Below are 27,644 nucleotides of genomic sequence, written 5' to 3'. Positions count from 1 at the left end.
CCTGCCATGAGTGAGTACATGTAGTTTGGTGGCTACTGGGAAAAAGAAAGATAAGGGCTTTGTTGGGGCCGAAAATGAATTGGCCTCTATGGGATGAACGAGGGATGAAAAAACGACAAATAGAGGAGTGCGGGTCAGTATGGCTGTGGATTAGAGCTTAGGGAACTGCCCTGAATGAGGACATGTACTTTTGTGTCTGTCGAGAAAAAGACAGATTGGGGCTTTGTTACGAAAGTAAATGAATGGGACTCTACGGGAGGAACAAGGGATGAAAAAATGACATATAGATATATATAGACATTGATATAAGCAGAAAAATAAGAATATGGGCAACTATATTGTTATCCGATTTATATTCTTCTTCTTCTTCTCTTTTATTATTATTCTTATTTTTCGGCCGGATTTTCGCCGCGTAACTCGTCCCGCAGTTTTCGAGATATCAACACCGCTCCACTTCCAGATTGTCCGGCCTGATTGCAACCATAATTAGCAGTTTTATAGTATTTGAGACCGGTCTTGGTGACGAGACCATAAACTAGCGGTCTCGGTCTCGACCTCATTTGGACTCTTGTCGGTGACTGGGGTAAGGTGGACTCGGAAATTGTTAGTCCACTGCCTCCGTCTGGAAGCTGAATTATTATTGAATATTAACAAAACCAGAATAAACAGAATAAACAGAAACTCTCCGCTCTGCAGACAGAAGCAGCGGAAAAGGAAAACAATTAAACCTCAAGTTTCAATCTCTGTTTAAGAGGAGTAATAAAGACAGCTTGTGCTCGTATGACACTGTAGGTAATCGTTTATTTCAGTTTTTATATTTATAACTGTTAACTTAGTAGCTCATCGCTCGGCTGTGTAACACTCATCACTAACCGGTGTTCTGGCGAATTGTGCTACCTGGCTAAAATGTCCAACCGTAACACATATTTACACACAGAGCTCTACATAAAACTGTAGGTAGGATATTTTAATAGCTTAAATCACACAAAGCTTCTTATTCTCCAGCTTCTTGTCTAAATTTTCCACCTTTTTAAAACAGTCCACCTTAAATGGCGCTGCAATTATATTCTGGTCCCTCAGGCCACTGAGGCATTAAGGCACCATCTAAGGTGGAACTCCTTATCAGGAAAAATATTACCAGAATAATCTTACTGAGAGCTGAATTTCACTGCTCATGATGTTGTTTACAAATCTGTTGATAGAACATCTTTACTTATTATTATTTTCTGCTGCATTTTTAGCTGTTTTCATTATTTTATGTGTCCACGTAACGTTACTAACTTCTCCCTACAGCAGTCCTAGCTACAGAATGTTATTACTATCTTTTCATTTTATAATAAAAATGGATGTAGTTTATGTTCATTTAACTTTAGCTGGTGATTCTGGATAAGTTTTAGAGAAGAAAGGAACATAGAATAATCTCATCACGCTTCCAGTTACAATGCAAAGTTTGACTGAGGCTGTAATATAATAATGATTAATAATGTTTTAGACTATATACCATTGAATGTTATATTTTACAAAATATATTTAAAAATGTAAGATTATTTATTAGTATATTTAAAGTATAATATAATATCATATTATCATATATCATGATAATAAACCACAATTAACTACAAACAAATGTCACTTATTTGTTTTATTTTTGTATTTTGAAAACATTAGACTCATGTGAAAATATCATAGTAGTCATTAACACAGTGATGTTCATTCAGTTCTTCACTCTTTTTTGCTCTTTGCTGAGGTCCTCCTGCAACATTTACGGAAGAGCCAAGCACACGATTTCACAAAGATGAACGTGACCAGAGCGACTATGGACAGCAAAAAGGCAGCGACGTCCAGGCAGTGGTACTGGTACCAAGTGAGGTCATGGGCGGCCACCCTCAGGTGCTTGGCCCCCTTGTTGTGCATCACAAACTCGATCCAGAAGACAGCCTGGTCCAGCGGCTTCATCGGCTGATCATGGTGGATTCGGGAAAGCCTCATGATGCTCTCTTTGTACCTGACAGAAGAAATTAAGTCAAACTGTGTGTCAAGTAAACAGAGAGGTATCAAGCTTTTTGTGCCAGTTTTAGGGGCAAATCAGATGCGTTCAGACAGGGTGTTATGTACAAAACACAATCCTGAACACTAAGTTTATGGGTCAGTGTGTGGAAAAACACAAAATGCGTCTCTCTCTCATATGCATATGCATTTGAAGGATGGTCAGACAAAAAAAATGGGTGGAGCTATTAAAAGTACAGCTGATTACTGTGTTTACTATGGCAGCTGTTTTTTTTTTTACACATTTTTCTCTGCCACTTAAACTAGGTGCAAATTAGCAGTAGCGTTTCAAAGACGTTCTGTTGAAACACTTCCTTCAAAATCAGATGTACATGCAGTTTATGCAAAGATTAGATAGTGTTAAATTAGATAGTTTGGGCGTCCCTGGTGTAATCACATATTTTGTTTCCTTTCTACGTAACCATAAGTTAAAACATCCTCTACAGAGAACACACTTTAAAGTACAATTACTGTTTATTTGCTGAGCTTAACATATTGTAAAAAAATAAAACTTAAAAGTGGGATTTTTTCTGCAAATGTTAGTGCACACAAGTTTCTACTTATTCACTGACGTTAGCATATTGGAAAAAAACTAAATGCAATAAATATAAGTGCCTTTACTTTTGCACGGGCCACATTTTATGTTTATATGTTACATTCAGCAGATAATGAATTAAAATGTGCAGTAATGTGTTCTCTGTAGAGGATGTGTTAACTAAATCAACAGAATGTCATTTAAGCAGGGGTGCCAAAAGTTTTGCATATGAGTTTGCTAATTAAAAATGGGGTTAAACATATATCGCTGTTGTCGGAAGAAAACCTTGTATCTCCATAATGGTAACTTTACAGGAAAAGGAAAAAACCTACTTTACTTTTAATGTAAGTCAATGGAACTAGACTTCTTCAAAATAACTTAGGGCTGTTTCTTTTGGTCAATTCTTCATGAAATTTACACACAATGTAAAGGGCAACAGGCACACACACACATCATCTAAATGGCTTATCCTTCTGGGTCGCAGGGGAATGCTGGAGCCCACCATAGCCGCCATGAGGCGGAAGGCAGGACCAGGCATTTTCAAATTATGTCCAAAACTGTAAAATACAAGGTTTTCTTCCGACAGCAGTGATATTACATTGCTGTGGTGGTTAAAATTAAAATTTCATAAATCAAGTACTTTTATAGCCTTAAAGCACTGTTTTTTTCTACTAAAGGCATTTTTCAATTTTTGCCATGGAATATCATTTAATTTGCCTCCAACACGAGGGAGTTACAGTACTGTTAAGTTTACACTGAGCACCCTTAAAATAATCTCCATCTTAAAGCATCTGCATTTAAGGAAAATACAAGATCAACTCACGACGGATTGTTAATAACTTCGGTGAGAGCGTCCTTCAGGTCTTTGGTCTCCATTTTGTTCAATTCAAGCATAACAGCGGCTCCTTTGCTTTTCATGTGGAACAGATTGTCTGGCTGGTCACCAAACAGTGGAATGCCCACTATTGGGACACCATGATAAATAGCTTCATAAATTCCATTAGTCCCACCATGAGTGATGAAGGCCTTGGTTTTAGGATGTCCTATCAGAGACAGATCATTAGAAATCATCACTACAGCAAACTAGTATAGTAACAGTGAATATTAAGGTTCCATTGATTTACTGGAATCAGCAATAACATCTATTTAAATGTTTTCTACAAAAAACACATTCAGGAATGTAACACCATTCTGAACAACCAAACACGCCATCAGATGCTAAGATAACTTTTTCTTTTGAGAGTTCACCATTGAGAGTTCATGTTATTTTCAATTTGACTTTTTTTTTAGAATTTTTATTTTTTAAAATGATAATAATAATAGTAATAATAGGAAGAAGAAAAAGAAGAAGAAGAAGAAGAATTGCACTTTAAGCTGCACAGTGTAGGTTTTGGGGGTTTGTAATTTGTAAACATGTAACTGCATGTGACATGCAGAAGAATATATTGTAACATCATTTGTGTTTTGAACTCCTTTTCCAAGTGATGAATCTGATGACTGTAAGCACATTAAAAGAGTATTCAAAGAGAACTCAGTCAAACCTTGGAGAAGGACATGTTTTCCGAGGATGTGAGTGATTTCTCTGCTATTGTCATCATGTCTTCATCAGTATAATGCTGATATTGCATTTGAGACCCAAACATCAAGTCAGATGTTCTTTTTGAGCCTGTGTGTGTGTGACATTAACCTCTGACTTTTAAATTATTATTTCAGGGCGACTGGCAGCTAATTTTTTTTTAAATTTAACAAAGAAAATCATAAGTATTGCAGCTTAAAAATTAGTATCAGTATCTGTGACAAGATTGTCATATTCGTTTGGTCCTAAAACACACTTAAATGACAAAACTGTACCTTACCTAGTAAATCATTCTGGGGAATCCAGTCATAGAGTCTTGTGTTTGGAGCAAGAGTGTCTGGTTTCTCTCCCTTATACCTCCACAAGACCTGTAATTAAACACAGAATTCAGAGAAATGATAAAAAGGAAAAAAAAACTAGTAAGGCCAATGAAGTAAACCATCACAAAACATCTCTTTTTTCCATAAAGAATATAAGATCAAACAACTCTACAATATGCAAGTACTATGGATGGCACTTTGCTTACAGCATTTAAGGTGATAGTACTTGTAGAGTACACTACTCAACTAGAATTAGATATTTTATGGACGGGGCAAAGAGCAGTACAATGAAATCACGTATCTGTTCTATTTATAGTTTTTATGAAGAATAAACACCAGTCAGCTTCAACATGAATCAGCCTTTTATCAAGATGGCTTATAGACAATGAGACGGCTGGAATATTGATTTTCTTTTTGCAGATATAAACATTTCATAGTGTAATCTCAGACCTTTTGTGGGATCTGCCCGAGTGCTGAAGCGATGGTGTTGGCTCTCTCTTTGGTGACGTTCTTCACCATGGAGCCCAGGGAAAACACCACAATTCCATCATCCCCTGAGCTCTGAACAAACTCCTCCATCTCCTACAAAACCAAAAAGCAAAGACAGATACATGGTAGTTCTCTGATCACATTCCTCAAAAAGCTGAATTAAATGCAACAGAAATGAATAGTGACATCCAGCTGCAGCCCCACAGACCAAGCCTCAGCCTGGGCCGAGGTTAGCACAACTGGCTGACAAGCTACTTAAGTTAGCTGTGTGGCTAAAGTGTTGGTGAGGCAGCTCACATTTATGTTAGGTTAAAGGTTTGTCAGCACAAATAAATGGTTTCAGAAAATAATTTTCCTGAGGAGAAAATCAATCCTGTCCCAGACTGCAGATAAACTAGTACCAGGAGATAAACTCTGTGAGGTAATAATCTGTAGTAAGGTTTAGGCTCAGGCACTAAACCTTTATACATTCAATCATTTTCCCAATTATGTGTCAATTCTTAATGTGTAACTCAAGCATGCAAACATTTAAAAGACGTCCTGACAGCCATAACGGTGACCTTACTCTTGGAAGTGGCTTTGCAGGCTTGCAGTGCAGCCCCCCGACAAATTTGAAGTTCGGCAGGAGTGGTCGTGGATACTCAAAGTCCCAGTATGTTCTGATTAACCAGATGTCTGCTTTTCCCAAAGTGTCACAAATTGTTGTGGGTTTGCCTATGAAGTAAAGGAGCAAAGATGATGTGATACTAGACCAGTGTCCTGCATAGTTACTCAAATGTTTCACATAAAATGTTATTAAAAGTGGGGCTATTTTTTCTGCTCCAAATTTCCTATACATATATATATATATATATATATATATATATATATATAAATGCTAAAAGTAAACAATTTGACAAAACTATGAACTGTATCCTTCACAAAAATGTACAATATAAGGAATTATAAATAAATAAAAGCAAAAATATTCATAATGTAAGGATATTTTACCTGAATTTCACATAGAGTATTGCACACGAGGTACTGATTTATGTTACACATGTGATGGCGAGGAGTTAACAAAATAAACATTATAAACAAAAAAGCAAAAAGTCTTTACACTATAGAGATATTTTACAAGTATTCCACATGGAGTATTGATTATACTGAACACAGGAAATGGTGATGCATTCCACAGGAAATGGTGATGCATTCCACAGTTTATGTTCTATAGGTGTGTGAGGTCTAATGGGGGGGTAAAGGAGGGTTCTACTGGGAGCAGTGCTGGTTGTACAGTCTAACAGCAGCAGGAAGGAAGGACCTATGATAGCGCTCCTTCACACACTTGGGGTGAAGCAGCCTGTCAATGAAGGAGCTGCCCAGAGCTGCCAGAGTCTCATGCATGGGGTGGGAACTGTTCCCCAGCATGGATGCTAGTCTGGCTAACATCCTCCTGTCTCCCATCGCCTGCACTGGGTCTAGGGGGCTTCCCAGGACAAAGCTGGCCTTCTTAATGAGTCTGTCAAGTCTCTTCCCGTCTGCAGTTGAAATGCTGCTGCCCCAGCAGACCACTGCATAAAAGATGGCTGATGCCACAACGGTGTCGAAGAAGGTCCTCAGGAGTGCCCCCTGCACTCCAAATGACCTCAGTCTTCTAAGCAGGTAGAGCCTGAGGTCATTTGGAGTGCATGTTATCAAACATGAAAATCATTTGTAGCTTGATTATTGCTCTGTGAGCAACGTATAACAGCACGTTCTCTAACTGCTTTATGAAATCCATGTAATCGGCGAGATGTTCTTGGGTGGCACATATGACGGTGGTATTGCTCAAACTGTTTACGCTATGCATCGCCTCTAATCAGTCCATGAACTTGTACAACCCCCGGGGGCTCATAAGTATGAGCTGATCATTGTTCCTACACAGAAATTGAGCCTATACAAAAACTTGCCAGACAAGCACTTTTAAATTTCAGCACCACTTAAGATCTTCAAAAACTTAGTCAGAAAATAACAAGCACCGCTGGACAAAGAACGCTGTAGGCTCAATCTATAATTTTAATCCTGCTCGTCTTTGAAGCTGATTATGACAGTCTGTTCAGGATGACTGTGGGAAAGGTGCCTCAAGATGTGGCAAAATGAGGACCTGACCAGTTGACCAGATTTTGTTCACAACATACCAGATAACGCTATGATTAGATATGAAAAGGCTCCAATTTTGACATAGACTTGAAAATTGATATCAACAAGCACAGGAGCTGGACTTCAGATGATGTTACTGGCTGGTATATTAAGGGTTGATTTCCTGGGCAGGGATTAAGCCTAGTCCTGAACTACAATTCTCTTTCCATAGATAATCCCCTTCCACAATGCTGTGTAGTCCAAGACTTGATCTCGAGTATCTAGTAAAAACGGAACTGTGTGTCAGCGCCTACAAAAACACACGTTCTTTCTTTCTGCAATTTAGGTTGTGTTAAGTCATTAATATAGTTGATCCAGATGGGGGCACTGAGGTGTCAGTTGGTGCTCATGGTTTGTCAGACCTTTTAACAATATGTGAATTAAGTAAGGTTTAAATCAGTGCAGGTACAAAATGAAAGGAGGCCTTGGTGCTGCCTTACCTGTTATTTTGGTGTAATGTTTATCAAATGTTATCATCTGCTGCTTGTACACTACTGTGAGCACAACATACAACAGCACATTCTCTACCCGCTCTATGAAGTTCATGTGGTCAGTGAGATGTCCTTGGGCAGCAACAGCGGGCACATACGACGGTGGTGTCGGCAACTGACCGCACAGTCTCTCCAAACTGTATGCCACAGACAGTCTACTAGACATCACCTGGGGGAGGCCGAGGGTCTCTGCCAACAGATCACTGCATGGCATCAAAGGATCGTACAGCAGGACATCAAAGTGTGACTCCCTGAGTGAAGCTATGAGCTCCTGATTGAGCAGCATCCCGTCACATATTGATAAGAGATAACTCTGAATTTCAGACATTACGTTCCAAAACAACAACAAAGTCCGAACCCCAGGGACAGCCTCGTTGATCCAAACGTTAATATGATTCTGCCACATGTTCTCTGCATCTTCTTTTTCCACGCTGATCTTAAAAACAATGTATTTGAAGTTCTCCTTTTGCGTGTAGTTGATCGAAGATGACGCTGAGTGAACCAGAACAGTCACACTGTGATTCCGAGCGACCAGCTCATCCACGATTACGCGCATGTTGTACCAGTGGCTGTATTCACCAGGAAGAACCAGTATGTTACCACTGAGAGTCATTTCAGACCCGCTTAGTATCAAAGCTACCAACGGGAGAAGATGTCTGTACATCATGGTAGTAACTAACTGACAGCTCGACTACTTGTTGGCTCCACCGTTCAGCTCACACAGACCTGAAAACCTCACTGAACTCTGATTTAGGTCTCACTGAACTGGGACAAAGGGAGCGGGGCGGAGCTCCAACAACTTCCTTAGATCTCTGAAATTGAATTTTCTAAGTTGTGGTGAAACAGAAGAACAAACTACAATCATCATATTTTGTCAAAGTTAATCTTTCAATTTCCCCGAATGCATTTGATCAAAGCAGCCGGAGTCGCTGCAGCAGGCGCTGAAAGGGGGTGAGGGACCGTCTGAAAAGTGCGGCTATTGTTAAAAAAAAATGTAGAACATTCACAGAGATAAGGAGCCTGTCGGTGTTATTTATAAAGGCTTGAAACCTACTGAAGTACAGAGATGACGTGAAAATCAATAACTGACTTAATCAACTTTCTCATTTTTAAAATATGGACCTTTATTAGCAGTTTAGGCAACCTGCATGTGCATGTAGGGAATTTTTGTCAGCAATGAATTACTCCTGTGACACATCCATATGACGTACAGGTCTAATGTCACGTGTGGTGTACAGAAACACATCTGACAAACATACAACAAACTAGTTTGGTAAGATGTACCTTGATTAAATTCAATCAAAGCATTTTTTCCCAACTAAAGCTTTGTGAGTATGTCTGAATACACAAGTGATTTTAGAACTGTTTGTCAAATGGGTTTGTCACAGAGCAGCAAACCACAAACAAGCATCAAGTGATTAAGAATATTCTAGTCGTGGTCGAGACTGGTACCAGCCTCCACTAGAGTTTCTCACAGTTTGCCCAAATGGCTGCTTGGGATAACTGAGTTCCTTTAAATTGACTGGGATGAGCTATCCGTTTTTATGTCAGCAGTGGACACGGCAGAGCTGAGGATGTCTGGACTTGGCGGACAGAAGTTTGCTGCCCCCGACACCAAGAAAGTACGCAAGCACTGTGTTTTGGGGTAAATGATTTGAAGGTGCCACCTATACATGCTGGAACAATCAACTATAACTTAGCTAGCCTGGAGCTGGCTACTTAGCTTTCTAATGACCAAAAATACAACTTACAAATACATCTTGGGTAATGTCCTCATACTGTCCCTCAGTTAACGTTGGCTTTGTTAACTTTAGGAAATGGTTGAAAGTGTCTGGATTTGGTCCCAGTTCGTCTCACAGCTACAGGCAACTGAGTTCCAACTGTTACCTTACTGGTTTTGACAGTTTTCACCAGTTTTAAGAAGAACGCACGACAGCCGCCTTGATCTGATTACCATTTTAAAATGAAAATTAAATATGCTGTTGCTCATCACTAATGTGGACGTATATTCTAGTAGAGTTCAAATGGGCGGAAAGAGAATGGCGTACTTGGCTCCAACCTAAACCAAGTGTCCAAATACCCCATGTTCTACAAGGTAAAACACATAAAAAAGCAGACTACTGACATTTTGTGCATCCAGTGTGGGTGGTAGGTCAGTAACACCTGCTGAGGCATCATCTCAACATTTTAGCAAATGAATGAATGAATGAACGGATAATAATAATAATAATAATAATAATAATAATAAAAATGTTTTTCCAGTAATGTAGATTCAATACAAATGAAAAAACACAAAATGTTTATCAAAAACCCACATTTAATTATATATATATATTTTTTTCCAACAAAGGTTTCTGCAAGCATCTTCAGACATCCTCTGGATTGCAGTGTCATGTCTGTAGATGTCTATTCATATCCAGGTAGTAATATTGCGTGTTTGCAGAAAACTTCTACCTGGATTTTCACTGTCAAAACTTAAGAGAGCAGCTTGAAGTCCAGAAAAATGGACAGTGATGGTTCAAGGATGTTTGATGAGGAGCATTCAACGGTCTTCAATGACGAGGGGTGCAGCAGATCAACAGGACAGAAATATTCTGCAAACTGGAGAGAAATAAGTCACTTCATAAAAGAAACACCTACATATAACTACATACAACTTGCCACAACTGAGCCGCATTAAAAAGGCTCAAATGTAACACAGCACATCACAAACAGTAGGGAAGAACATGATTTGTGGAAACTAGAGGCCTCGGTCGGCAAAAACCGGCCGCTTCGTCCGCCGTGTTGATCAGACCGGAGCGATGGAACTCTCGGCCGGTGAACAGTATTGTGGGATTGCCTTCACCGACAAGGAAACATGTGATGGTGCCTTCAGATTCGGTCAAAATAAGGCACCTTAGAAGGCTGCCTTCCGAATGGGACAGCACTTGTCTCGGGAGCGCGCAAATGCTGCCTTAGAATGCTGCCTACTTAGACCGCTGCCTCCCGATTGAAACGCGCTATATATTTCAATCCAAGATCAACGTAAAATTCAATGAGCTGCTTCATGTCTGAGCTTAAGCAAAGCACAGTTGCATCGTAACGCAATACATTTGCGAGGGAACGCAAAACATTTGCGAGGGAATGCAAAACCTTTCCGAGGCAAAGCAATGTCGTTAACTTTTTTTTTTTTACCCCAAAACATGCAACGGATGTAATAAATATTCCTGGTCATAATTTTTCAGTACTTGTGTGAAAGTTGAACCCCGGTGCACAGACAGATTAGAAAGCCATTTAGAACGAAGAGAACGAATGAGCGCGCGAGTCAGCCGCCTCGTGACTTAAGAAGCCTTTACGTTTGGAATACGTTGGTGAAGGTTTTCAGGGACAGATGAGGAAAAACAAACTTTGAAACTTGTTGAATGTTTGACTGTTGATGTGATAAGTATGAGCTGACCTCATTATATATTCTGACCGCTTCAGAGCTGTGGGCTAGCCAACAAGTTAACCGTTAACAGCGAGTGTTCTCCCACATCACTGCGTGGAGCTCAGCTGTATTTTTGCGGCTCTTTGCTTAGTTCAGCTTAGCTCAGAGGTTATTATGACTTTAACGTTACGTTAACTCTTCGGGAGGACACTGATGGTTTCTGCCAAGCACTACTGCAGCAAATGCGAATGTTAACTTACATTAGACGACATTAATTAACAGCTAGATTTGAGTGATCTCTCTCTCTTTTCAAAAGAAAACATGTCAACATAAATCAGTAATATTAAAAACATAGATCATATTTTTAAATGCGTACCTCGTCCAGCTTACAGGCCACTCATACCACACACAAATGCACTTCTTTACCTTTACAAACGGGCAATTGAGGCCTGTGTAGCCGACTAAAACATCCTTGGCGGCTGGCTAAACATCCCCCCGCGCAGGCCATGCATAACAGCAGGGGAACTGCGTTATAGTTACGTAGAAAACGTCCTAGGAGGTCTTATGTGTGCTGAAATTGAAGCCTTGAAAACTGAAGACACATTTTTGCCTTTTTTCACAAGATTCACACCTCATGTTGTGGCTATTTTACATTGAGTAGTTTTGTTGTTACTAAATTGTTTTCATTTCCGTCCTTCATTGTCGTTACCCTTATTTTGTAAATTATGTATTTCAAGGCACTAGCAAGAAGAAAACGTCAAGCTGAAACATGCCACATGGGGGGAGAACAAGTCTTACTAGACTTACTAATTATTATTATTAGTAGTAGTATTAGTATTGTTATTATATTAGTAGTATATAGTATGTTTTTGAAAATGCTATTGAAGTAAGCAGGCAGCGATTAGAAAAATGTCAGGCTGCATTCAAACGGCAAAAAGTACAATATTATTAAATGAACCAATGTTAAAATAATTATTCACTATTCAGAGTAATTTTAGTTGTTATTGTTTTTATTTAATATAACTTAAAACCAACAACTCAAAGTGGCTTACAACCCTAAATATAATATAAAAGAGCAAAAATGACACCAAATAAAATAATATGAAGGGGATAAACCCTGAAAAAGCTGAATTAAAAGAAATGAAAGTATGTAAAATTAAGTTAATTCTTCGGCCAATAGTGTAGTTCATTAATAGTGGGATATAGTTGTCAAGCAATACAGTAAGCAGCTGTAGGGCTTCTTTGTGTCAGCCTTTCCCACACAAGTTATGTGGTACCACCGTGTACAGTTGTCACACTGGATCTGTAATCAAGATCACATGTATATTTACAACATTATAGATGTTCAGAGTAAATGTTCATGTAAAATGTCCTATGTATGTGTTCTATGTGCTCTTAAAGATTTGTCCTAAATTTCTTACACAGTAATAATAATAAGAACGACAATAATAATAATATTTATTATTAATTATTATTATTAATTATTTTTATTATTAATTCTTCTTCTTCTTCTTCTTCTTCTTCTTATTATTATTATTATTATTATTATTATTATTATTATTATTATTATTATATTCAGTCAATTGAAAAAATTAGGTTGGACTAACTAATTTCTATGGAGATGCAGTACAGTCATATATTCTGACAGCAGCTGTCAGATTTGGTGACCACTATGCCAAGGCCCATCTGTCCACTCCAGTTATGAATGCTTTCTTTGGCTAACAAGGTAAAGGGATGTTGAGTCACCTGAAAAGATTTGGTTGGACTTTAACTAATGTTTGTGGAGATGCAGTGCAGTCACTAATTCTGACAGCAGCTGTCAGATTTGGTGACCACTATGCCAAGGCCCATCTGTCCACTCCAGTCATGAAGGGTTTTTTTGGCTGAAAATGAAAAGGGATGGTAAATCTCTTAAAAGAAATATCTGTGGAGAGGTCACACATTCTGATTATAGCTCTGATAACTGATGACTCTTGTGCCAGGACTTATGTGTGACAACCCAGCCATTCCATTATTCTCATTTAAAACTTTCATAACTGGGGTTTCAAGACAGGACCTGGCAAATTTATCACAATTCCATCATCTGGCATGAGAATGTACTATTCCACTGTAACACAAAAAAACAATAATAAAATGATCAAAACCTTTGAGGAGACGAACCATCTTTCAACATTTCAGCCAAAAGCTATTATGACCCCCATCTGAATGAAGCCCGATTGAGAGTAGCCTTTAATGGTACACCTTATCTATTTAGCACGAACAGGCGCGAGGGGTGGGAGGATTCTTCTCACAGCTTTGCCTCTATTTATGGAAGTATTTTGCTTCATGGACAAAACGAAACTTATCATTCTGACTGTTCCTCGATGCTTTTAGTGTGTGTGTGTGTGTGTGTGTGTGTGTGTGTGTGTGTGTGTGTGTGTGTGTGTGTGTGTGTGTTTTATTGTGCCTGGCGTTTCCCTTTTCAAGCAAAAAAATCCTGCTATTGTCTGGCGAAGACATTGTCTATTTTTCCTACATATTAAAGATGTAGACAATGTGTAATGAAACATTTGTGTCCACTAATATATGTGTGATTAACAGACAATATGAAATGTAATTACACGCATTTCCCATCGTTAGACTTACTGAAAGCAGCTGAACGAGAAACGAAAGCGCGTCGGCGTGGCTTACGCAGTCTGCGTAAAACGTTCGTGCATGTGAACAGAAACTGCGAAATAGTGCCCTAGAACTCGACGGTAACAGAACTCGGCTGCTTTCATCAGATGTATTCGGGGAAACTGAAAGACAGACTTAGAAATGTTGTTGGTTGTTTAGGAGCAAGAGGAGGGGCGAAACGCGGAAATCCTCTGGATATGCAACATCAGCCTGTTCACCGAGCTCCGCCCCGCTCCCTTTGTCCCAGTTCAGTGTGACCTAAACCAGAGTTCAGTGAGGTTTTCAGGGCTGTGGCTGGACGGTGGAGCCAACAAGTAGTCGAGCTGTCAGTTAGTTTACTACCATGATATACAGACATCTTCTCCCGTTGGTAGCTTTGATACTGAGCGGGTCTGAAATGACTCTCAGTGGTAACATACTGGTTCTTTCTGGTGAATTCAGCCACTGGCACAACATGCGCGTAATCGTGGATGAGCTGATCGCTCGGAATCACAGTGTGACTGTTCTTATCCATTCAGCGTCACCTTCGATCAACTACACGCAAAAGGAGAACTTCAAATACATTGTTTTTAAGATCAGCATTGAAAAACAACAAGCAGAGATCTTGTGGCAGAACATGGTTGACGTTTCGGTGAATGAGACCATCACCGGGATTCAGACTTTGTTGTTTATGTGGAACATGATGTCTCAATTAGATGAATATCTCGGATCAATATGTGAAGGAATGCTGCTCAATCAGGAGCTCATAGCTTCACTCCGGGAGTCACACTTTGATGTACTGCTGTACGATCCTGTGATGCCATGCACTGATCTGTTGGCAGAGACCCTCGGCCTCCCCCAGGTGATGTCTTTTAGACTGTCTTTGGGATACACTTTTGAGAGACTGTGTGGTCAGTTGCCAACACCACCGTCGTATGTGCCCGCTGCTGCCACCCAAGGACATCTCACTGACCACATGAACTTCATAGAGCGGGTGGAGAATGTGCTGTTGTATGTTGCTGCCACAGCAGTAAGCAAACTGCAAATGATGATGTTTGATAAGTATTACACCAAAATAAGAGGTAAGGCAGCACCAAGGCCTCCTTTCTTGTGCATCTAAGTTTTTTTTATTTTTTTTTATAGATGTCTGCACTGATTTAAACCTTAATTAATTCACATATTATTAAAAGGTCTGACAAATCATGAGCACCAACTGACACCTCAGTGCCCTCATCTGGATCAACTATATTAATCACTTTCCATAACCTAACGAGAAAAGAAAGAATATGTGCGTTTTTGTAGGCACAGACACAGAGAGTGTCATTTTTACTGGATAGAGATCAAGTCTAGTCTTGCATTGTGGATGGGGATTTTCTACAGAAAGAAAAATGTAGTCCAGGACTAGGCTTAATCCCTGTCCAGGAAATCAACCCTTAATATACAAGCCAGTAACATCAGTCCAGCTCCTGTGTTTGGTGATGTCAATTTTTCAAGTCTTTGTCAACATTGGAGCCTTTTTACATCTAATCACAGCATAATCTGGCAGGATGTGAGCAAAGACGAGCAGGATTATAACCATATTTGATCTCACAGTGTTCTTTGTCCAGCAGTGCTTGTTCTTTTCTGCCTGGTTTATTGAAGGTGTTAAGTGGTGCTGAAGTTCTAAAAGTGCTTATCATGTATTAAGTTTTTGTATAGCCACAATTTCCATGTAAAGAGGGAGCTTGAAAAAAATGATCAGCTAATACTTATGACCCCCAGGGGTTGTGCAAGTTCATTCAAACTGCAAATTATATTCATGTTTGATATGTATTACACCAGAGTAAGGGGTAAGGGAGCACCAAAGCCTCCTTTTGTTTTTCTAATGTCTTACTGTGCTCGTAGCTCATGTTGGTGCTGAAAAAGTTTGAATTTTAGCATCTTTCACTAGTATCTTCCAGTGTACTAGAAAATTAGGAACAGAAAAAATAGCTCCACTTTTTGTAACATTGAAATAGTATCACATCATCATTGCTCCTTTACTTCATAGGCAAACCCACAACAGTGTGTGACACTTTGGGAAAAACAGACATCTGGTTAGTCAGAACTTACTGGGACTTTGAGTATCCACGACCGTTACTGCCGAGCTTCAAATTTGTCGGGGGGCTGCACTGCAAGCCTGCAAAGCCGCTTCCAAAAGTAAGATCTCCGTTGTAGCTGTCAGGACGTCTTTTGAACGTTTGCATGCCTGAGTTACACGTTAAGAATTGACACAGAATTGGGAAAATGATTGAATCTTTAAAGATTTAGTGTCTGACCCTAAACCTTACTACAGATTATTACCTCACAGAGTTTATCTGCTGGTACTGCAGACAGCAAGTAAGCAGTCTGGGACGGGGTAGATTTTCTCATCAGGAAGTTCCTTTTCTGAAACAATTTATTTGTGCTGACAAACGTTTAACCCAACATTAATGTGAGCTGCCTCACCAACACTTTAGCCACACAGCTAACTTAAGTAGCTGGTCAGCCAGTTGGCTAACCTCGGCCCAGCCTGAGACTTGGTCTGTTTCATTTTGTAGGAGATGGAGGAGTTTGTTCAGAGCTCAGGGGATGATGGCATTGTGGTGTTTTCCCTGGGCTCCATGGTGAAGAATGTACCCAAACAGAGAGCCAACACCATCGCTTCAGCACTCGGGCAGATCCCACAGAAGGTCTGAGATTACACTATGAAATATTTATATCTGCAAAAAGAAAGTCAACGTTCCAGCCGTAGACATGGACTAGGGGCCCATATTACAGAAACTTCTTAAGTCTGAAATCTTATCTGTTTAGTCACCATGACAACTTCAATTAGAATTGAATTTAGGACAGTAGCTATAACAGAACAACAGTTCTTAAGTTCTTAATCTTATCCATTAACTATTAGAAAACAGTATTACAGAAACACCCTAACTATACTAAATTTCCTAAGTACTGTCCTAACTTTAAGATAAAGCCCAGAGCTTCTTAACTTCTGTTTTAACCGTCTGTTTCTATTGTTTTATGCAGTGACAGACAGCATAGTTCACTATAACTGGCATAATGACATTACATTTACCTACATCGAAAACTGTGACTTGACTTGCGAGGGTATTTTTTTCAAACAGCGTTTTACACACTTAGATCGCGCTTTAGTTTTGTTTGACCTTTTTTAAATCAGTAACGGTAGCTCTGACCTGTCAGATCTTAAGTTGAGACAAAAAAAGGATGTTTCTGTAATACGGCCCTAGACAAACGACCCTGCAGATATTAGATTTCATTGTAGTGTTCTTTGCCTCTGCCTATAAAATATCTAATTCTACTTGAGTAGTGCAGTCTACCAGTACTATCACCTTAAATGCTGTAAGCAAAGTGCCATCCATAGCATCTGCATGTAGTAGAGTTGTTTAATCTTATATTCTTCATGGAAAAAAGAGAAGTTTTTGTGATGGTTTTCTTCATTAGTCTTACTATTGTTTTTTCCTTTTTGTCATTTCTCTAAATTCTGTGTTTAACTACAGGTCTTGTGGCGGTATACGGGAGAGAAACCAGACACTCTTGCTCCAAACACAAGACTCTATGACTGGATTCCCCAGAATGATTTACTAGGTAAGGTACAGTTTTCTCATTTAAGTGTGTTTTAGGGCCCAACCAATAAGATAATCTTGTCACAGATAATGATGCTAATTTTAAAGCTGCACTATGCATGATTTTTTTGGGGAAAATTGAAAAAAATTAGCATTGCTAAGTTTAGAGAAAAAAACACTCTGAAATATTGTGTTTGTGCACTGCTGCAAGTCGCTCTGTAAAGCCTGAAACAAGTCCCCATACATAATAGTTAAGATAATTGAAGGCATTCTGTTTTCCAGTGTTACTCAACCTTTATCCGGTTCATTGCTGTTGTGACGTAATACTGATTTGTTCTGTATCGACCAAAATAATGTCGTATGATAGAAATGAAACAGATTCCAATATTTCCATTCTTTAGTGCCTTACCGCCTGATGTGCTTGCCGATTGTCACAAGTCAAATATGATTGTCAGTTCCCAGCTGTCAGTTTTCGCTCAATATCTCAAATAATCAGCTGGACCAAAGCAGAGGAAATGTCTTAAATTCTATAAATAACGAATAAGCCATCTAAGCAAACAACATGAACTCTCATAAGAAAAGGTTATCTTAGCATCTGATGGCATGTTTGGTTGTTCAGAATTATGTTATATTCCTGAATGTGTTTTTGTAGAAAACATTTAAATAGATGTTATCGCAGATTCCAGCAAATTCATGGAACCTTAATATACACTGTTTTTGGCCTAGTATATACTGCATCCGTTTGTTGTAGTGGTGCTTTCAATGATTTGTCTCTGATAGGACATCCTAAAACCAAGGCCTTCATCACTCATGGTGGGACTAATGGAATTTATGAAGCTATTTATCATGGTGTCCCAATGGTGGGCATTCCACTGTTTGGTGACCAGTCAGATAATCTGTTCCACATGAAAACCAAAGGAGCCGCTGTTATGCTTGAATTGAACAAAATGGAGAGCAAAGACCTGAAGGACGCTCTCACCGAAGTTATTAACAATCCGTCGTGAGTTGATCTTGTCTTTTCCTTAAACACAGATGCTTTAAGATGGAGATTATTTTAAGGGTGCTCAGTGTAAACTTAAAAGTACTGTAACTCCCTCGTGTTGGAGGCAAATGAAATGACAAAAGGCAAAAATTGAAAAAAGCCATGAAATGAACAACAGGTGGTTAAAGGCTATAAAAGTCCTTGAGCACTATTTATGACCTTTTTATTTTAATCTCCTCAGCAATTCAATATATATGTTTTACCCCAGTTTTAACTGGCAAACTTGTATGCAAAATTTTGGGCCACCATGCTTAAGTGACATTTTGTTGATTTAGTTAACACATTCTCTACAGAGAACACACTTCTGCACATTTTAGTGCATAATCACTAGTTATTTGCTGAATGTAACATAAATAAATAATGTAACAAATAATAAAAATGTGGTCTGTGCAAAGGCACTAAAAAATAAATTTGGTTTTGTCGCCAATATGCTAACCTCAGTGAATAAATAGAAATTCTGCAATAACATAAAAAAATCCCGTATTTAAGTTTGTTTTGTGCACAGGCTGCATTTATTTATTTACTTATTTTTAACATTAGGCTAAGCAGAGTAACCAGCTGCACTTTCAATAGCTGCACCCATATATTGCCTGATAACACCCTGTCAGCACGCACCTGATTTGCTCTTAATACCTCTCTGTTCACTTGACAAACACAGTTTGACTTAATTTCTTCTGTCAGGTACAAAGAGAGCATCATGAGGCTTTCCCGAATCCACCATGATCAGCCGATGAAGCCGCTTGACCAGGCTGTCTTCTGGATCGAGTTTGTAATGCGCAACAAGGGGGCCAAGCACCTGAAAGTGGCAGCCCATGACCTCACTTGGTACCAGTACCACTGCCTGGACGTCGCTGCCTTTTTGCTGTCCATAGTCGCTCTGGTCACGTTCATCTTTGTGAAATCGTGTGCTTGGCTCTTCCGTAAATGTTGCAGAAGGACCTCAGCAAAGAGCAAAAAAGAGTGAAGAACTGAATGAACATCACTGTGTTAATGACTACTGTGATATTTTCACATTGGTTTAAAGTCTAATGTGCTGTACTGTACTGTAAATGTACAGCATACATGCCTCAGTTTTTTTACTGTTTGTGGGCCAGTGAACTTAAATCCTACATTCTCAGCGATTCTAACACAGTGTAAAGTAATTACATGTTTTATAATTTTCACTGCTCTAGACAACAAAGGGATTTTATCCATATCTTGCGTGTTTCGTTTTAAATAAAATGAAATTTTGATTATATAAATGTCAAATTAACTTATTTTTTAGATTCTATATATAGATAGACTGAATTGTAATGTGATTTTCCCGGATAGTTGAAACTTGAATGACAGTGAACCTAAAAACTGAACAAAAGAGAACAAAATATGACCACAAGTCACTTTTTAAAGTGTGAGGAATAGTAGAAGAATCATTAAGAAATTTACGCCTAATAAACGACTAATGAATAAGAATAATAAGAAAAATCTGTATAAACTGTGTTTGTCTCTTAACATTACGAGCACAATTAACCTGTAGCATTTCAAGCAACCTGCCTGATGTGGACATGTAGGTTCAGTGTCTCTGTCAGGGATTAAGCATAGAGTTGAAATACATTTTTCTTTAAATAGAGAATCTCTATTCAGAATGCTGTGTATTCCAGGACTAGGCTTAACCCCTTTTTGCAGGCCCCTTAGTGGCCATTCCACTGGTGGAATAGAAATTGACTCAGATATTTTGAATCATTTTGATTAAATGAAATGTTTTCTCTGTAACTCTGCTATCAGATTAAATAGGACACTGTTGGCTCTCTGTGTGTGAAATATTGGGACTCTTGTGTTGAGCTGCTAGCTAGCAATGAGGGGTGAATGGGGAGGACCCTCTGCTGTGAAAACAATTCACCACTCTCCACAAAGACGGCCATACTGAGATAAAACAGACACCTGTAGCTTTCTTCATATCAAACAACTGTTTACAACTGTGTGATGATGACTGCTCCCAAGCCATCATCACCAGACTAATTACTAGAGTTGTAGTCAAGAGCGCTAGAGCTGAGTCTGAGTCAAGAGTGAGACCAGATCAAGTTTTTTTTCTGAATAAATGAATAAATGAAATTTGTTTGTAGTGAATTGTACATTCGCTATCATGACTTATAAGTTATTGGTGAAGCCCCAAAGCGTCAGCATTTACTTTCAGTTCTATGCACTTCGGCTAACTGAATATAAAGTAAAATAAAAAGAAGGTAAAGAGCCGTGGGTTAGATAAAACTGGCATTACAGTGAGACAGCTAACATACAATCTCTATCTCCGTATCTCCATCAGATTGCTTGTATTACTTGTATTGTGAGTAATGTTTATATTTTTATATCTGATTACATCGCCCTATCGCCCAGGCCTAAGTGCACTTCATTTATCTCAGAGCGTATACTAACCTTTACCCTCCCTGCTTGCCAACATTGAATGAGGACACCTAGCAATCGGGGAGAATTTGCAATAATTCAGTTTAGGAAAAAATGGAATAAAAATTTCAAAAAAGAGAAAAGGAAAGAAATGAATGTGCTAATCGACCACATGCTGCAAATGTGGCACAGATTAGGTTGGAAAAGAGTGGAGTAGTCCCAGAGAACATTATGTTACTGGTTACATTATAAATATATATATATGTTAGCAATCATGATCTGTAGCGCTGTCATGATAACAGTGCCAAGGTGGCATGATTTTGAAATTGACTAGTTTAAACTGTACAAAGATGTGTGTGGTTGTCCAGTATGTGTACGTGCATTGAATGTTCCTTGTGAATGAGTGCAGTATAACTACCAAACTGACTCTCCTACTGACATTTCATTTTGGTTTTTAAGTGATTTCCAACATAAGTCCAATAGTTTCACTTTTTAGAATGCAAAAATATCTCCTCAGTTCTACTCGTATACATCCTTGGCAGTCATTGCTATACATAATCCTACATAGTGGAATTTCAACACTTAGCATGTTATTTGTCATGTTATGTAATATTATGTAGTGCAGCATTGTACCCATCAGCCTCATCAGTTTGATAGAATTTTGCATCCTATTTTGTGTTTCTGACCATCAGTGTTCTCTCACTATAATACACAGTATGCTACTGATGTAGAAGCTAATAAATACAGACATGGTGTTCAGCTTCATAGCAGCAACATTAGCTATCTGGCTTCCTTCTGCATTAGCCATCTAGCAGGAAAAATAAATAAACAGCCCATCTTCAAATGTCCCAAAAGTTGTATACACACTCAAAACGATGGTTCTTCAAGGGTTCTTTAGTAAAAATGTTTCTATATAGGACCATGAACACTCAAAGAACCCTTTGCATGTTTAAATGCTTTACATCGTGAAAGATTTCTTCAGATCGATTGAGAATGTGCTGTCGACTGAAACACTAGCAGAACCCTTTTTAGTGCAAAGAGCCTTTTAATCATGCAAAGGGTTCTTTGAGTGGTCGTGGTTCTGTTCAGAACCATTTTCTTTACTAAAAAACCCTTGAAGAACCATCTTTTTTAAGAGTGTAGTTTTTCAAAAATTCCTTCAAGATACATCATCGGAAGAGGGTTTTTCGACTATTGTGGCCCGGCTGTAGAAGGTGAGTAGATATGTTCACAATACATTTAGCAATGGCTAAAGTTTTTGTTTTGGCCAGAGAGCCCCTTTAAGCTGTTATTTTGCACAGGCATATGTTCACAGCACAACAGAGGGTGAATTGGATTCGTTGAATATTGGCAATTGCATGTAAATAAAAGAAAATGCATTTATTAAGACACATAATGGTTTTTACCAAAACAACAAAAGTTCTAACTCACAGTTAGAAGGCGGTTTGATGTTTGTTAATAACACCTTTAGAGGGCGGCAGTAAGTAATGTTTGTTTATTTTTAGCTGAATGTTCCAGGGAACCTAAATCTGTATTTTCTTAATAATTATTTTAACATTGTTCTTGCAGGCAAAGAGTAAACATGTACTAAGTATACTCTTTGAATAATGTTCCAATGCCCAATAAATGACCAATTACTTCACCATATTTCTCTCCTCTTACTGTAAACTGTGAGGTCCTAATCATAGTAACGCCTACATAAGCATTCTCCTGACCAATCACAAGGCTGATGTCTCTTGCCTCGCTCACACAAGTGAGCTGAAGCTTACTCACAGCACTGCTGTGTCTGATCCACTCAGACCAGCGCAACACACACTAACACATCACCACCACGTCAGTGTTACTGCAGTGCTGAGAATGACCTACCACCCAAATAGTACCTGCTCTGTGAGGGTCCTTGGGGGTCCTGACCACTGAAGAACAGAATAAAAGGGGGCTTACAAAGTATGCAGAGAAACAGATGGACTACAGTCTGTAATTGTAGAACTACAAAGTGCACATTGTCCTAAAATGGACAATGAGCGTAGAAACAAGGAGGTGGTCATAATGTTACGCCTGGTCAGTGTATATGTGCTCCAGACAAGAAGGCTGTCTCAATTCTTAAATACCTGAACTATGCTGCCCACTAGGGTATTTCATTCTGATCGAATATCGAGAGAGCACTGAATGCTTCCTCAGCCGCTAAATCAATCCCACAATGCAACTTTTGTTTGAAGATGGCGGGCAGAAGGGTGTGGCAAACATCCTGGTAAGTGATAGTTTGCTCTTAAGTTCCCTGTGTTTGCATACACAAGCTGTTTCCACTCTTTCAGTGACCAGATCAGCGCTCAAAGCCTTCATAAAGGCTCATATTGAGAGTGAGGCTGCTCACAGGGGAGAACTTTATGCTGTATTGTGTAACTGTAAATGTATTTATTAAAATGTATAGTTGTGTATGTCATTGTTCTGTTTGTTTAACGCAAGTTATCCGCAATTGTGTGTGGTGTATGTAGATTTTAATTTGATGTATGTATTAATGTGTATGTTGTATGTAAATATTCAGAACAATAAAACAGTATCTGTTTTTTAAAAATCATTATTTGTTTAACTGGCAGCTAGGTGATTAATGAATCTTGTTTGTTGAGGATAAAGGGTTTACTGTTGTTTTCCCTCCCTCCGAGTGCTTAGAGGAAAGTTTACCCTTGTAAATTTTAACCGTTCAAGAGCAGCAAGTAGCGCTCAAATTCATTTCAGCGTCTGACCACAACTCCTGTCTATTCTGCTGTTTCATTCAGAGCAAATAGGCCACCAGATCCTAATATAGGCCACCAGAGCAGGATCCATGGTGGTAAAATGCTGAGGTAAACGCCGGCCATGTGCAGAGGGGCGATGTCATTCCAAGAGAGCAAATGATGTGCGGTTCATGGAGCGCAAAACAGGGTGAATCAAGACAACAGGACTGACTGTTGGGATAGAACTGAGGAGCTGGTCAGTGACAGAGGCTGGCTGAGCAGGATACTGGGGCCTCTGGAGTAGCAGGGAACAGGGAAGCCAGGGGAGTGACATGGGGAGCTACCACTAGAGCTGCCCATGGACCTGGAAAGGAACAGCTGGGAACAATGTCTGTGGTGACCGCCTTAGAGGCCAACTGGGCTGTGGTGACATCCTCAACTGCCAACAGGGCTGTGATGATGTCCTCAACTGCCGACAGCGCTGGAGGGTCATCCTCTCCTGAAGACGGGACTGCAGTCTTTAGTAAAATAATTAATAAATTAATTAGTAAATTAATGAGTAATTTCTAGTTTTCATCATTTGTGAAAATTGAGCTTATTTACTATAAATTGATCACCGCAACGTTTATGACCCCAATCAGCTGAATTTGTTGAATACAGATGGTCAGTGTAGGTGTTTGTGCTAAATACTGCTAATTAACCTGAGTGGGATCATAGACGTTGTGGTATAGAGTATATTCATATTTAATGCTTGGTCAAGCTTTCAAGATCCCATCTGATCTGGCCTGTTAAACGTTTATCAGATTTATTTAATTTACTTTTAGAAAAAAGCATGAAAACCAATATTTTACCAAACTAAAGGTTGTTGTATGTTTGTCAGGCATGTCTGTGCACGTTTCACGTGATTTTATATCTGTATGTGACATGGATGTGTCACAGTGATAATTTTTTGCTTATAAAAACTCCCTACATGCAAGTGCCTAAACTGCTAAAAACAATACCTATCTGAGAGCAAGTTGTTAAAGTCAGTTATTGATTTTCACATAATCTCGGTACTTCAGGAGATTTCAAGTCTTTATAAATAACACCAACAGGCTCCTTATCCCTGTGAATGTTTTACGTTTTTAAACAGTAGCCGCACTTTTCAGATGGTCCCTCACCCCCTTGAGCGCCTGCTCCGGGGTCCTACGTATTCCTGCAGCACAGGAGGCTGCAATTTCAGGACCGCAATTCCAGGACCATATGTTTTTGCGACACTGCCCCCTAGCGAAGTGGATGACCAATGCTCCTTCCTGTCTACCTAACTACTTACAGTTTTAAAGGCTTTTTCCACCCGAATACTACAACTTTATCTAACTTACAGTTTTAAAGGCTTTTTCCACCCGAATACTACAACTTTATCTAACTTACAGTTTTAAAGGCCTATTCCACCCGAATACTACAACTTTATCTAACTTACAGTTTTAAAGGCCTATTCCACCCGAATACTACAACTTTATCTAACTTACAGTTTTAAAGGCTTATTCCATCCGAATACTACAACTTTATCTAACTTACAGTTTTAAAGGCTTATACCATCCGAATACTACTTTCTCAGAATTAAACTTGTTTATTAAGAGTTGTATTTTGTGTAATTGTGTAAAAATAAAGATACGATCAATTGCACATATTGCTTTTACAGTCACTAAATCTCAACCAGATATTTGAGACACAAGAAAAGCTTTGGTGCCATAATATTTAATATAATATATCAACAATAACAACCAACAAGATTCAACAAGGAAGATATAATCCTTCTCAATCACACACAAAAAAAAGCAAATGGGTTAAAAAGGGACATTTAAAACTGGGATGTTTCTCAGTGACTCCTGCAAGAGAGTGAGATGCGAGAAAACCTAATGTTATTGACATTTGATGTTTGAATTTCAATACTCAAACCCCACTTTGTGAATTAGGTTACAGCACTACCTACCAATGGAATGGTCTCCCTTCTTTCTTCAACTGTTTATCTATCACTCTGTTACATTCCTCCACTTCACTGAAATAGTAAAAAGACAACACAATCACTGCTCGCTTAACAGAAATAACTTTAAAAACTGGTACATTAATGGACGTTACTACTTTTTAATTTAAAGCATTGGCCAATATTTTATGGCATTATGTAAAAACAATTACATTCTCTACTTTTACCTGTGGTGATAACCTGGAGCACAGAGGAAGACCTGCTCAGCCTGCTGTATGGCTAAAATCTTCAGCACAGCTAGGCCATATATGATGGCCTACCAAAGGAAAAAGGATCATTTTTAGACAATATTTTTTAAATATACGGTTATACCGATACAGAATACAGAACAGCAGGTCTTTGTACATAGGTCTGCAAACACCTTTTGACATAATGACTATTAAGAATGAACACCACGTATAGTGGGGTAAACAGACAGTCAGAACAGTTTAATTAGTAGGATTATTTCAACTTAATTAAAATGGTAGAACAGTAAGTATCAAGTATTTACACTGCAGACAAAAAGCTACGCTGATTTAATGCAGTGGACAGACAGATATTATACGGACATTCTTTTATCGTCTTTTGAGTTCTAATTAATGTGCTGGGTGGAATTCATTATCATAACCGTTACGGTAATAATTAGTATATGATGCATAGCTAGTTAGGCTTGCCAAAACGGCGCTACGGTTCCAAAAAAGCAGGCTAACAGTTCGTTTTGAAGCAATCTATAACAGATAACTGCGTATAGTGCCTTGACTACGTAGTTTGCTAGTTAACGTTAACTTTGCTGTCTAATTCAAAACACCAGAACGTTTTAACGTTAACTGTATGAAACTTGATTCACGTTCTGTGCTCACACTCCGACTGTCATCATCCATCTTCTCCACGCGTTAAAGGCGGTCCTTTATATATCTACTTCGCTAGGGGGCAGTGTCGCGAAAACATAGGGTCCTGGAATTGCGGTCCTGGAACTGCTGCCTCCTGTTCTGCAGTCAGACCCTACTCGTCCTATATATTCCGGCTGTTTTGATCAGATGTACTCGGTGAAATGGAAAGACTGAGAACTTTGACAGAATATAACGATTGTAATTTGTTCTGTGTTTTACCACGACTTAGAAAATGTAATTAGAGATTTTAGGACGTGGTTTGTGAGCAACAGGAGGAGCGAAACGCGGATATCCGCTGTATATGCAACATCAATCTAAGTTTACCGCTTCGCCCCGCCCTCTTTGTCCCATTTCAGTGCGTCCTAAACCAGAGTTTAGTGAGGTTGTCAGGGCTGTGTGAGCTGAACGGTGGAGGCAACAAGTAGTCGAGCTGTCAGTTAGTTTACTACCATGATGTACAGACATCTTCTCCCGTTGGTAGCTTTGATACTGAGCGCGTCTGAAATCACTCTCAGTCATGCAAAGGGCCTGAAATATACATGGGTTTTTATTTTAAAGCTGATCTTTTATATTATGTATGGCCAGGAGCCAGTAGCCTATCAGCGGCCTTCGTGGGCGGGGCTAAGCGAGCGCTGTGCGAGAGAGAGAAGACACGAAAGCTGCTCCGTTTTTGAGTGTTTTTAAGCTCATATTTTCTGTTGAAAACCTTAAGGACTTAACAGTTGAGCTGATAGCGTTGTTCTGCTGGGTAGTCTTATTCCCAGCCGTAGTGAGGGAGGGTGTTCGCTCTGGAGCTGAGGAAAATGTGTTTGAAAACCTCCGTTTTCTGTGGAGATGACTGTGGACTGAGAACAGCCGCTCGTGAGTTCAGCCTCGTGTTCAGTCATAGCCATAAGTTTAAAGTGAAGTACATCTGATTGTGCTGTGAGAAGCAGGGAAAGCTTTTTTCCTTGACTTTTTCTTTTTGTGAAGAGACTGTAGACTCAGAGAATCCAGCCTAAAGCATTAAGCAGTGCGGGTGTGTGTTTCTCCACTAATAAATGTTGGACAATATCACTGTTCCAGTGCAGAGTCAGCGAGTTTCGCTCTGAGTTTAAAACCGAGCTCAGCGTTTTTTGGGCATTTTTAAGCTCTAACGGACGGTTCATTTTTCCACGGACACTGGAGAGGGTTCGTGTGGGGCGTTGAGGAGGTTTGAGTGCTTTGAGGACATTCCGCGCGTGGCTACTTAGGACTGAAAGAGAAGCGAGTTGCAGCGGGCGCCTACGGAGGACCAGATTTGCCAAATTGAAAAATAAATAAAATTTAAAAATAAAAACCCAAATAAAGTATATATTGCTTATTGTGATTGTAATTATACACCTATTTCCTTTTTCTGCAGTTATATA

The 27,644-nt window shown here is 39.1% G+C and overlaps 2 protein-coding genes across 2 annotated transcripts in view; one reads left to right on the top strand and one right to left on the bottom strand.

Annotated features, from left to right (window-relative positions):
- Positions 1-1,624: 1,624 nt before the first annotated feature.
- LOC118814811 (UDP-glucuronosyltransferase 2A1-like) lies at positions 1,625-8,525 on the bottom strand. Its single transcript, XM_036580610.1, has 6 exons — positions 7,564-8,525; positions 5,532-5,680; positions 4,928-5,059; positions 4,438-4,525; positions 3,405-3,624; positions 1,625-2,005 (listed from the first exon to the last, which is right to left on the bottom strand). Exons 1-6 carry the CDS (start codon positions 8,279-8,281, stop codon positions 1,723-1,725), a joined length of 1,590 nt encoding a protein of 529 aa, XP_036436503.1. The 5' UTR covers positions 8,282-8,525; the 3' UTR covers positions 1,625-1,722.
- Positions 8,526-13,946: 5,421 nt separating this feature from the next.
- Positions 13,947-27,644, top strand: part of LOC118815106 — a 28,813-nt gene continuing 15,115 nt past the window's right edge. Inside the window, exons 1-6 of the mRNA XM_036581037.1 lie at positions 13,947-14,736; positions 15,684-15,832; positions 16,213-16,344; positions 17,173-17,260; positions 18,019-18,238; positions 18,962-19,240. Coding sequence (XP_036436930.1) covers positions 14,019-14,736; positions 15,684-15,832; positions 16,213-16,344; positions 17,173-17,260; positions 18,019-18,238; positions 18,962-19,240 — 1,586 coding nt within the window. The 5' untranslated portion in view covers positions 13,947-14,018. The remainder of the gene's footprint in view (positions 14,737-15,683; positions 15,833-16,212; positions 16,345-17,172; positions 17,261-18,018; positions 18,239-18,961; positions 19,241-27,644) is intronic.

The sequence above is a fragment of the Colossoma macropomum genome, unplaced genomic scaffold (genome assembly GCF_904425465.1).
Source record: "Colossoma macropomum unplaced genomic scaffold, Colossoma_macropomum, whole genome shotgun sequence".
Taxonomy (NCBI): domain Eukaryota; kingdom Metazoa; phylum Chordata; class Actinopteri; order Characiformes; family Serrasalmidae; genus Colossoma; species Colossoma macropomum.
The sequence above is the reverse complement of the archived record's forward strand: the minus strand, read 5'-3'. Positions and strand labels throughout refer to the sequence as shown.

Coding starts and splice junctions, on each gene's coding strand:
- LOC118814811 (XM_036580610.1), bottom strand. CDS start 8,281: ATGATGTACAGACATCTTCTCCCGTTGGTAGCTTTGATACTAAGCGGG. Junction 5,060..5,531: donor CTGCAAAGCCACTTCCAAGA/GTAAGGTCACCG, acceptor TTGGTTTTGTAG/GAGATGGAGGAGTTTGTTCA. Junction 3,625..4,437: donor TCCCCAGAATGATTTACTAG/GTAAGGTACAGT, acceptor TGTCTCTGATAG/GACATCCTAAAACCAAGGCC.